The 12,795-nt window shown below is 33.7% G+C and overlaps 1 protein-coding gene across 2 annotated transcripts in view; it reads left to right on the top strand.

Moving 5' to 3' along the window:
* The window catches only part of EEA1 (early endosome antigen 1), a 115,536-nt gene that overhangs the window by 72,714 nt on the left and 30,027 nt on the right, over nucleotides 1-12,795 (top strand). For both annotated transcript variants that reach the window (XM_047865742.1, XM_047865741.1), the window contains 5 exons: nucleotides 409-612; nucleotides 3,532-3,732; nucleotides 5,888-6,001; nucleotides 8,857-9,012; nucleotides 10,745-10,884. In XM_047865742.1, coding sequence (XP_047721698.1) covers nucleotides 409-612; nucleotides 3,532-3,732; nucleotides 5,888-6,001; nucleotides 8,857-9,012; nucleotides 10,745-10,884 — 815 coding nt within the window. The remainder of the gene's footprint in view (nucleotides 1-408; nucleotides 613-3,531; nucleotides 3,733-5,887; nucleotides 6,002-8,856; nucleotides 9,013-10,744; nucleotides 10,885-12,795) is intronic.

The following is a 12,795-nucleotide window of genomic DNA, read 5'->3' as shown; positions in this document are numbered from 1 at the left end:
TAAGCCATGTGACCTTGTGGGAGAGGTATTCTAGACAGAAGAAACAGTGAGTTCAGAGGCCCTGAGGTGGGAGTGTTCCTGGTGTGATGAAGGAATAAGGAGAGTCCGATGTGTCTGAAATGGATTAAACAAGAGGGTACTGGGCAATGAGGTCAGAGTGTTAGAGTAAGAATGTGGTTAATTGAAGGTTTGGGGGGGTTAAATTCTAGTTTACTATTGATAATGTAGATTTATATTATTAAACACATAGTTCTAATTACTTAAGTTTGCTGTGTTAAAATGTAACGAGTAGAAAAAGACGTAAGACTCAGAATTTGAGTTGTACAATGTATTATCAGTCATTTTCTGTTTGAGGAATAACTTTGTAAGTTCTCTATCGTTAAGGTAGTAGTTTTTACTTCTTTACAGAATGATTTAGAACAAGTACTACGTCAAATTGGCGATAAGGACCAGAAGATCCAGAACCTTGAGGCCTTGTTACAGAAGAGTAAAGAAAATATTTCCTTACTAGAAAAAGAAAGAGAAGATCTTTATGCAAAAATTCAGGCTGGTGAAGGAGAGACTGCTGTTCTCAACCAGTTACAAGAAAAAAACCATACCTTACAGGAACAAGTAAGCCTGTCGAATGTGTTCTATTTCTATTTTTGTTTGTTTTTCTTTTTAAATTTATTTATTTTGAGAGAGAGAGTGTGCATGAGCACAGGAGGTGCAGAGAGAGAGGGAGAGAGAGAATCTCAAGCAGGCTCTGCGCCATCAGCATAGAGTCTGATGTGGGGCTCAAACTCATGAACCAGTAAATCATGACCTGAGCTGAAATCAAGACTTGGACACTTAACCAACTGAGCCACCCAGGTGCCCCAAATGTGTTCTGTTTCTAAAACTCACTTTTATCTTTCTAAATATTGCTGAGTACTTTATTTAAATGCCTCTTCATTCTGGTTATTATTAGTACTTTTTAAATATTATGTTTTTTTTTTACAAATACCATCCAATTTACCTTAGAGATGGGTTGCTATTGTAGTAAACGTAAGTTAGCATGATTTGACAAAGACCTCAGTTCATGTCCCAGTATATAACCTACTACCTGTGTGACCACAAGCAAGTAATTTCATCTTGTTGGCTCATTAGAAAAATAGAGATGGTGCTAATAATACATACTTGCCTCATGGCATTTTGTGATGTTTTGAAAAGAAAAAGAATAATAAATTATATTTATAAACTAAAAGCACTAATCAACTGCTAGTTATTATTATGTATTGGTTAATATGTAGGCTTACTAGTTACTTATATTTTGGTAGTTATGTCTTTGGAACACATAGCTAATAATAATTTTGATAAGTTGCTTATATGTAGTTTAAGAGAAACTTAACAAAATTTGGCTTAATCCATTTTCAAACTGAAAGAATTTATAGTTGCTTTTTTGGAAGAATTGCCCAGTAAGAGAGTTATAATTATCTAAATGAGAAAATAGTAAAACAAAATATCAGTAAGTAACAACCACTTTTTAAATTTTATTTATTTATTTATTTTATTTTTAAAGTTTATTTATTTTGAGAGAGAGCACAAGCTGGGGAGAGGCAGAGAGAGGGAGAGAATGAGAATCTCAAGCAGGCTCCACACTGTCAGTGCAGAGCCTCATGAGAGGCTTGAACCCAGAAACCATGAGATCATGACCTGAGTGAAACCAAGAGTTGGACACTTAACCAACTGAGCCACCCAGGCACTCCTCTAATTCTTTTAAAAATAATAAATAAAAATAAATCTATGTTATTTGTGCTTCTGGCCATGTTGAAGTAACTGACACCTATTTTGTCCTCTCACCATAAACAACTAGAAAAGAAAAAAAAAGTATCAAATCACTATTTTCAGATACTGTACAACAAGCAATGCAGGGGTTTGATTCCTGAGAGAAGAGAAGCAAGGGAAGTGAACCTTTTGACCATTCCAACTTCTGGTAACCCAGAGGCATTTTCCAGACTGGTATAGGTTGGGGGAATCCAAGGAAAGCACGGTGGTCTCATTGAACAGAGTACTAAGAGATTAAAGTTTAGGAAGGTTGAGGAACCTCAAATTGTGGGGCAGAATATCAGAGAGGAGGGAACAGTGGAGAGAAGAAGCTCTAAAAATCTGCATTGGGATCAACTTAAGCCTTCAGCTGACTGCTAAACTTTGCATTCTTATGTGGGATTTCATGTGGCCAGGCAATGAACAATTGTTAGGAGTTGCAAACTGAAAAATTATCAGAGCTTGGAGATGTTTATGCAAGAGCACAAAGACGTGATTGAGCACTTTGGGGCCATTTAGTAGAAACCCCGGAAATGTCACACCTTGGGATAAAGATAAACCAGCCCCTAGGGTAAAAGCTGGTGTACACCTGACTTAACAAAGCATGAAAACAAGCCTCAGAGGATCCAGCTGAGCCATATGTGGGTTAACTGCCTGCTGGGACAAAATTAAGCATTTTTGAAAGAAGGCAACAAAGTCAAGATTTGTTTCCATAAATATCAAAACTTTCTAGACATTCAAAGAAGAAAACATGTATGGCTCTTAAAATATGCTTATGGTTGTAAAGGAAAAACTATAATGGAAATAGAAGTGGGAATGATTAAAAAAAAAACTTTTCTCTCTATATATGGAATTAAAATTTCATTGGATGTGCTTAATCAACCAAATAGAAAACAAAAGTGAACATTAAGACAAGGCAATTGAAACTGTCCAAAAGGAAGCACAGAGAGAAAAAAGACTGGGCTAAAAACCAAAAAAAAAACTATGCTTTAGTGACCTGTGGGACAAGATCATGTAATCTAACATACATATAATTGGTGTGACAGAAAAGTGGGGAGGGGAAAAATATTTATTGAAATAATGGCTGAAAAAAATTTAAATGTGATTAAAAATATGAACGCACAGATTCAAGAAACTCATTGAATTCCAAGCAAGGTGCACCAAAGAGACATTAGATGAATTGGATTTCATCTAAATTAGAATTGTTTACCCTTCATAAGATACTGTTACAAAAATAAAAGTCAAGACAGAGTGGGAGAAAATACTTGAAATACACATATCTGACAATTCAGAAATACTCAGAATATATAAGGAACTCTTATTAATTATATCCATGATTGTCTGGGGCTAGAGATGAGTGGAGAGTACTGACTGCAAAGGGGCATGAGTAAACCTTTTGGGGTAATCGAAATGTTCTCTATCTGATTGTGGCAATGGTTAAGTGAGTGTATATATTTGTCAAATCTCCTCAAGCTGTGCAATTAAACTAGGTGAATTTTATTTCATGTAAATTCTAGCTCAGTAGAGATGGTTTTAAAAATAACAGGAATCTCTGAATTGATGTTGTTTTCTTATGATTTTGAAAGATTATTTACTTATTTGTGGAAAGATGAATAAATTTTCTTAAAAATATGAGATAACTTATAGAGCACTTTAATACTCTCATGGTCCTTAAATTTGTTTTTTTTTTTTTAATTCTTCTTATATCATGTGTGACCTTCATAATTAGTCTTCCTTGTACAATAGGTAACTCAACTAACAGAGAAGCTGAAGAATCAGTCAGAAAGCCATAAACAAGCCCAGGAGAATTTGCATGACCAAGTGCAAGAGCAGAAGGCACATCTTAGAGCTGCACAAGACCGTGTCCTTTCCTTAGAAACTAGTGTCAATGAATTAAATAGTCAATTAAATGAGAGCAAGGAGAAGGTCTCCCAGCTTGACATACAGGTAATTTTGAATTATTCAATTTAATGTGAGTTTTTCTGAATAAAACACCAATTGTAGGCCATCAAAAATTTAAGACTGTAGATTTTTTTTTAATTCAAATCCAAGTTAGTTAACATATAGTGTAATAATGATTTCAGGAATAGAATTTAATGATTCATCACTTACATATAACACCCAGTGTTCATACCAATAAGTGCCCTCCTTAATGCCCATCACCCATTTAGCCCATCCCTCCACCCAACACCCCGTCATCAACCCTCAGTTCTCTGTATTTAAGATTCTCTTATATAAAGTTTGTCTCCTTTTTTTAATTTTTTTTATTTTTTTTAATTTTAATACTTATTTATTTTTGAGACAAAGAGAGCACAAGCAGGGGAGGAGCAGAGACAGAGAGGGAGACACAGAATCTGAAACAGGCTCCAGGCTCTGAGCTGTCAGCACAGAGCCTGATGTGGGACTCGAACTCCGGAATATTGAGTTGAGATCATGACCTGAGCCAAAGTTGGATGCTTAACTGACTGAGCCACCCAGGCGCCCCTATCTCCCTCTGTTTTTATCTTATGTTTCCTTCCCTTCTCCTGTGTTCCTGTTTTGTTTCTTAAATTCCACGTATAAGTGAAATCATATATTTGTCTTTCTCTGACTTAATTTCGCTTAACATAGTATACTCTAGTTCCATCCACATTGTTGCAAATGGCAAGATTTCATTTTGTTAGATTGCCGAGTAATATTCCATTATAGATATCTACATATATATAGATAGATATTTATATATATATCCCACATCTTCTTTATCCATTCATCCATCGATGGACATCTGGGCTCTTTCCATACTTTGGCTCTTGTCGATAGTGCTACTGTAAGCATTGGGGTGCATTTGCCTCTTTGCATCAGCACTCCTATATCCTTTGTATAAGTACCTAGTAGTGTAATTGCTGGCTCATTGGGTAGTTCTGTTTTTCATTTTTTGAGGGACTTCCATATTGTTTTCCAGAGTGGCTGCACCAGTTTGCATTCCCGCCAGCAGTGCAAAAGGGTTCCTCTTTCTCCGCATCCTCACCAACATCTGTTGTTGCCTGAGTTGTTAGTGTTAGGCATTCTGACAGGTGTGAGGTGGTATCTCATTGTGGTTTTGATTTGTATTTCCCTGAGGCCATCAAATGTTTTAAATTCTGTTTCTCCCTGTGTCTCTCTTTCCGTCTCTCTTTCTGTCTCCCTGTCTCTTTGTCTCTCTCCCCCTAATCTCCGACCTCTCTCTCGCTCTCTGCTTTACTTAGTAGTGGAAAAACCTTGGGAACAAGAATTAAATAAAGGTGCTATCTAGACAGTTTGTTTAGCTTTCCTGTTTGCCTTTTTCCCTCTTTATCTCTTCTGGCAAACTACACCTTCTGAAACCACCAGAGCCTTTTGCTTTTCTTTTTTTTTTCCATGAAGTCCTTATTATTGTTTTTGAAATTCAGTCATTTGATATTACACCATTAGATTTCTATGTTAAATACTTTTTGACTTTGATTTTTAAATTTTACTTTAAAGGTTAGATTTAAAAAATACTTTTATATGCTACCATTATATATTTTTAATAACCTTCTTTCAGAGGCCAGTACAGAATTCACGTTCAATGCATCAGTGACGGGGTGGGAATTAAAACGTGTTTTTCCATTGTCATCATTGGTTTCCTATTCTATACTATAGTAGAGAAAGTTATAGAAACATATCTAAGCCTTGATTTTCTTTATTTTAGGAAGACAATTCTATTGAAAGTAAGAAATATAAAATAACAGGCATGCATATTAACTTGGAGGAAGAGGATACACATTTCTTTCTAATTAAAATATAAATATTTGTTAGGTGGGTTACATGATAACCCAGTATTTGGAAGTCCAGTTTGAAAGAGGGAGAAGTGTTTTGGTGTCATATAGGGACCTATATATCATCATATATATCATAATAAATCTCATCATTTGTCCAAACATTGTTAGGATATTCATTCCTGTTTTGGGATTATTACATACTTATTTTTCAGTGTCTAAATCCTTATGTTTTTTTTTGACAAAGGGCTTAATTTTTAAAATAATTTGACAAAAGCAATGCATGTTGAAGCAAGAGAAAATCAAGAAATAAATACACATTAAATGACTGGCAAATTTTGTTACAGATTAAAGCCAAAACTGAATTATTGCTATCAGCAGAAGCAGCAAAAACTGCTCAAAGAGCAGATCTTCAGAATCATTTGGACACAGCCCAAAATGCATTACAAGATAAACAGCAGGTAGGTGAACGTGATACAGTCTCATCCCATAACCTAATGTTTTGGTAGATAAATTAATTGCAAACATGTATGAAAGTGATACTCAATTTTATTAATATTGTGATCTACTTGTTTATTCCCCTTAATTTCTGCCTGAGTTCAGAACCAGTTCTAGATGCAGGAGTCAGACAGATGAAGATAAAAATATCATTTTTGTTTTTGATAAAGCGCAACTGGTTTGTAAGCATGGTTGGGCTTCTTAATTTTGTATTAGTCCTTAGTGTTGACTGAGGTGTGCAGCTGAAATATCTGTTCCTAATTGTTGAATTGTTGCTTCATTGCATCAAGTGCCAATGATTGGTAAAGGGAGACAGACTCTCACACCTGTTCTTAGTAGGTAATCTGGGCCATGACCTAGATTTACTTACCTCTTGGAAGCAGGAAAAGAGCACCATGTATTCCAATGCAGTAAGAGTTCCTCTTTTATTTTGGGGATAAGAATAAGTAAGGCTGCAGGGAATACATAAGTTACTTTTCTCAATACTTCTAATAGAATAAAGGCTTCCTACTTAAGGGCTAAGTCAAAATGCTGATAGATTTTTCTTCCCTTTTAGCAAATGACATTTTTTAAATTTACTTTTTATCTGAGTGGTAACACTGGTTGTTGGCCCAATTTTTTTTTAATCAATTTAGTAATATATCAAGTTAACAAAATAAAAGCTTTGTTTTCTATATTTACCCTAAACTTCAGTCCTGTTTTCCTTCTTAGAGGGAATGTTTGCTCTTAAATTTGGTATGTACCTGTACAGAGATCTATAAGCATTGGGCAAATATGTGTGTGTATGTTCATATATAACACACACACACTAATATTTTCTTTCATGCACGTAGAATTACTGTGTATGCTTGTTTTGCAACTTTTGACTCATTGCTGCATACATCTGGAAAATATGATCTAATCACAAGATCAGTGCTAGAAACTGTAATGAAAAGATTATTGATAAGAATAATCACATAAAAGTTTAAAAATTTTTTGGCAAAAATATTACTAACAAAATTAGAAAGCACATAGCAAAAGAATAATACACTTTCTGAAATATGTCCAATGAAGGATTAATATCTTCGATATTTAAAACAGATAGGAATTGCATGAAGCTACAGAAGAGTAAATGATCAAAAATATATTAGTGAATGTTCAGATTAAGAATCAATTGTAAATTAAGACAATCAATTGTAAATTAAGACAGTATGCCCTTGTTGAGGTGAAATGTGTTTGTTTAATACTGGAAGGATTGGAGATGGTGTAGAAGAGGAAGAGTAAGTCACTTTCATACGCTGCTGGTGGTAGGTAAGTTCAACCTTTTAATGGTGATAGGGAGAGCTGTTTGCCAATGTATTTCAAGAACTTTAGGGTTTTTCATATTCCTTAGCTCACTTTTAGTTGTTTATGCTAAGGGAATAATCATAGCTTTTAGGATGCTATTTACATTTCTGTTAATAAAATACGGAAAGTTTAGTAGCAATCTAAGAATCTAAAATAGGACATTTGGCTAATAAAAGGTCTGAATCAATAAAATGGGAATTTATGCAGTCAAATACAATATTTTAGAAAATAACGACACAATTTCATGATGCATTGTTATGTAAAAACAAAGGTTATAATAAAACCTTTGTATGGCTTACAAACCTGTAGTATATAAAGTGAGGTTCTACTTCTATTTTAAAAGTGTAAATATAAACCACAACTTCTTTATCCATTTGTCAGTTGATGGACATGTAGGCTCTTTCCATAATTTGGCTATTGTTGAAAGTGCTGCTATAAACATTGGGATACCAGTGCCCCTATGCATCAGCACTCCCATATCCCTTGGCTAAATTCCTAGCAGCTTGGCAATGAGAAAGAATGAAATCTGGTCTTTTGTAGCAACGTAGATGGAACTGGAGAGTTTATGCTAAGTGAAATAAGTCAGGCAGAGAAAGACACATACCATATGTTTTCACTCATATGTGGATCCTGAAAAACTCAATAGAAGACCGGGGCGCGTGGGGGTGGGGGGAGGAGAAGGGGTGGGGAAAGTTACAGAGAAGGAAGGAGGCAAACCATAAGAGACTCTTAAATACTGAGAATAAACTGAGGGTTGATGGTGGGAGGGAGGGGAAAGGGGTGATGGGCATTGAGGAGGGCACCTGTTGGGATGAGCACTGGGTGTATGGAAACCAATTTGGCAATAAAGTTCATATTAAAAAAAAAGAAATAATACCAATAGTAAATCAAGTAAAAACAAAAGTGTAAATTAAAAAATGGAAACATACAGAAAAGACTGAAAGGAAAGTTATCAAAACATTAATAGTGATTATCTGTGTGTGGTGGGTTTACTAGTGATTTTAATTCTTTCAGTGCCTCTAGATATTACAAATGAACAAGTTTCATAGATGTAGTCACCGTAATAGTTTTTAAATGTTATTTTTAAAAATAGCATCTTTTTTTAAATATGAAATTTATTGTCAAATTGATTTCCATACAACACCCAGTGCTCATCCCAACATAAAAATAGCATCTTGAACATTGAAAACATTTAATTATAATATAAAAGTGTTATTTTATTATTAGTATATTTAAGGTTCTATTGTATCTTTTGAGTCCTAAAATAACTCTTCCTAGAAAAAGTTAAGTGGTGATGCATATAAACTTAATATCTCATGCTATGTACAATTTCAGTTCAGGTCCTTTGTACTAGTGAAATAACCTCTGATAGTTTCTTAACCTTCAAATAGTTTCTTAAATAGAATTAGAGTTTTCAGTAGTACTTTGATCAAACATTTGGGAATACAAGAAAGAAAACCTTACCAAAGTTTTCAATTGTACTTTTCTATAGGAGTTAAATAAGATCACTACTCAGATGGATCAAGTCACTGCAAAGTTACAGGATAAGCAAGAACATTGCAGTCAGTTGGAAAGTCATCTTAAAGAATATAAAGAGAAACACCTTTCTTTAGAACAAAAAACTGAAGAATTAGAAGGTCAAATTAAGGTTTGTATAAAAGATATTGAGTGTATTACTTATATTTTCTGCTACTGTAGTAATGGAAACTGATGACCTAGAAGGAATCAAAGGTTTTAAATTTGCAAACAAAGGTGAAGTTGTGTTATAGAATTTTAAATTACCTGGAATTTTTCTGGTCTTAATTTTGAATTCCATTCTTAATTTTAATTTCTTTATTAATGAGTGGCTTTTACAAATGACAGTTATACTGGTTCCTTTGTAATGTTTCACAAAAAACAACCAACCAGGGATTTACTCTGTAATTACAAGGAACTTACCATTTTGTTGTCGTCGTTGTTGTTGTTATGAAGCCTCTTCTGTTCCATCATTCCTATCTCCTTCCCTCCTTATTTCAGAATACATTTCACATATGACAGACCTCTTCACTTTTTAAATTTTACATTTATATCTTTTGGATTTTGTCTTTAGTTTAATAATAAGTTTATGCTGTGGTAAACTGCTTCTTAACTTCAATTCCAAGTGAAATTGTTGATGTACTAAAGAGATTAAATGAGTAGACCTATCAGACAAGGGTTTGACCTGAGTCCTTTGTCCTTGAAATGGGATCTACTATTGATTAAACAAAGATTTCTCAAATTACTATATATATGTAAATTATACCTTCACAAACAGAACACTTCTGTAGACATGTATATGTGTATATCCACACCAATATAACATGGAAAAAGAATTACATTTTTAATTCTATTTATGAGTTTCTTTTTCTTTATGGCCAGTGATGATAGTAATGACACATTACTTTTTGTAATAATTTGAAAAGAACAGAAAAACGATTTTACTGAAAAGTATCCAATGAGAATTCTTTTTGGGTATCTTTTACAAATAATTGTTTAGAACCGAGAGTGTCTCTTGTGATAATCAGATCTTTAACATTTGGTAATTATTTTAGGGAGTATTCCATATGTTTTTTGTAATTATTTGTTACAAAATTTTACAGTTGCATCAAAATCTATTGTAAGAGTTGCATAAGAGCTATAGATACCTAGGTTGGTTTATAAGATATTTAGGGTGCAAAATTATTACAACTATGCAAGAAAATGCATTACTCCTATATATTCAAACTTTATATTTAACAGTTTGATTTTGCAAATTTGCAAAAATGCACACAGTTATATGTATATGTATGAGACAGAAACTACACTGTGAGGAACAACAGTCTCTAAACTGAGAATTTAAAGGTGCAATATCAGGAATTCAGCTGTCTTTATATTTAGCGGCAATAGGTACTAAGGAGAAGGATGATATGACAACTCCATTTTAGTTTTGAATATTTACAATTACATCAGTGTCGTTTACTGGATATAAAGGATAATATATGTTAATGAGCCTATGTATGAACCTGTTACCTAGTTTTTTCGTACTTGACTTAATAACTTTTACCCTAGCAATAGACACAATTATTTTAAGTTTATTCTGTTATTTAGAGTTAATTTTAAAAAACAGAAACTTGGTGACTGCCTGTCATGTACAAAGCCTGCTGGTAGGTCCTCTGAAAGATTCCAAAATAAATAGTTCCTTTACTTAGCAGTGGCTTCAGAATGGAAAATGTGTTTTTTGTTATAACATAAACATTTTATGGTTATTACTCTGTTATGTCAACAGAGTATGCCAATTTGAGTATAAACAAAAATGTTATATTTAATAATAAATGGATAATTATTGACATTAAAATGGTTACTGTATTCTGTTTCTTTCATAGAAACTAGAAGCTGATACTCTTGAAATTAAAGGAAACAAGGAGCAAGCTTTGCAGGATCTACAACTGCAAAGACAGCTGAATACAGATTTAGAGCTTAGAGCCACAGAATTGAGTAAACAACTTGAAATGGAGAAAGAAATGTAAGCTAAACTACTTAAGGGAGAGGATTATAAACTAAGTGTTAAAATCTTCTGATTTCGGGTGTGCCTGGGAGGCTCAGTCAGTTAAGCGTGCCACTCTTGATTTCAGCTCAGGTCATGATGTCATGGTTTGTGGGATCAAGCCCTGTGTGAGGCTCTGCGTTGACAGAACCTGCTTGGGATTCTCTCTCTGCCCACCACCCCCATGTTGTTTTTGTGTGTGTGTGTGTGTGTGTGTGTGTGTGTGTGTGTGTATGTGTATGTGTGTGTGCGCGCGTGCGTTCCCATTTTCTCTTTCCCTCTCAATCATTTTAAAAAACTCTTGGGATTTCAGTTTTGCTATCACAGTGCTTAAAGATTTATTAAATGTTTTTTCCTATTGGTTCTATAATCTGATGTTAATATTGAATGAAAAATAAAACCATCATAGTATGGTTAAATTTACCTTCACTAGAAAGGACTGAAAATTTGGGTCATCTAGTCTCTTTTCAACAGTAATAGGGTATTCATTTATCTGGGTTAAAGCAATTGTTTTGAGTTGTTCACTGATTTGAATAAATTACTCTGAAATTAACAAATAGAGGAGTATTTATATATATCACCCAAGAGCAATCAGGCTTCTGCGTTGAGGGACTATACCAAGTAGGGAATGTATACTTTCTTACAAGAAATGACTTATTTTAGCTTTGTGGTACATCTTGACAGATCGTATTTATGAACACAAGGGAAACACCAGAATCAGTGTACCTTTTAACAATTATTGAAGTAAAATTTACATACTGTTAAATGCACAGATCTTACATATAAAATTTTGAGTTTTAGTAAGTGTATACTCTGTGTAATAATATGCCCTCCCACCCACAACATTTTCATACCCATGGAGTTTCCTCGGGTGCCCTTCTAGTCAATACCTTGTAGAAAACCACAGTTCTGTTTTCAGCCTTCATAGATTAATGTTGTGTGTTTTTGAAATGAAATCATACAAGTATGTTCTTTTTTTTATGACTGGCTTTTTTTTTTCTCAATGCACTATTTTTAGTTTTGTCTGTATAGTTGAATATTATTCCACTGAATGCATTACAGTTTGTTTATCTGTTTTCTGTTGGTGAGTATTTTTAGGTTTGCAGTTTTTAGGTGTTATGAATAAAGATGCTATCCGTTCTTATACAAGTATTTTTGTGAAAGTACAGGGCCGTGGTGGAGTAGATGTATGTTTAACTGTATGAGAAATTACGAAACCTTTTCCCAAAATGGCTGTACCATTTTATACTTCTACTGGGAATGTTTCATTGCTTCATATCCTTGCTAGTATTTGGTGTTGTTGGTCCTTTAATTTTAGCTATTTATTGAATATGAAATGGGGTCTTATTATGGGTTTAATTTGCGTTTCTTCACTGTGGAGTGTCTGTTAAATTATTTCACCTATTACAAAATTTTTCCCCATTGGGTCTTTTTATTACTGATTTGTAGGAGTTCTTTATATATGCAAAGTTCTGATTCTTTGCCAGATAGCCAGTGAGTTAACCAAATAGATTATCAAGACTTTTCCTAACAGCTTTTTTTTGTTTTGTTTTTTTTTTTGTTTTTTGGTGATATCTTTAAGTGAAAAGTTTTAAATTTTGCTTGAATTCAATTTGCCATTTATTTTTATTTTATGTTTAATGTTTTGTGTCATTTCGAAAAAACCTCTGCCTATCCCCAGGGTTTATGAAGAATTCTCTTATGTTTTCTTCTGGAAGTTTTACACTTTTAGTTTTTACACTTAGGTCTAGGATCTATGTTGAACTTATTTTTGTGAGAGGTCTGAGATGGAGTCCAGGATCACCTTTTTTTCCTGTACATCATTAAGTTGTTTTAGTACCATTTGTGGATAAAACTTTTTTCTTCCAGTGAGTGGCCTTTGGTGCCTTT

This window comes from Prionailurus viverrinus, chromosome B4 (assembly GCF_022837055.1).
Source record: "Prionailurus viverrinus isolate Anna chromosome B4, UM_Priviv_1.0, whole genome shotgun sequence".
Lineage (NCBI taxonomy): Eukaryota > Metazoa > Chordata > Mammalia > Carnivora > Felidae > Prionailurus > Prionailurus viverrinus.
Note: the sequence above shows the minus strand (reverse complement) of the source record. Positions and strands in the feature narration are given on the sequence as shown.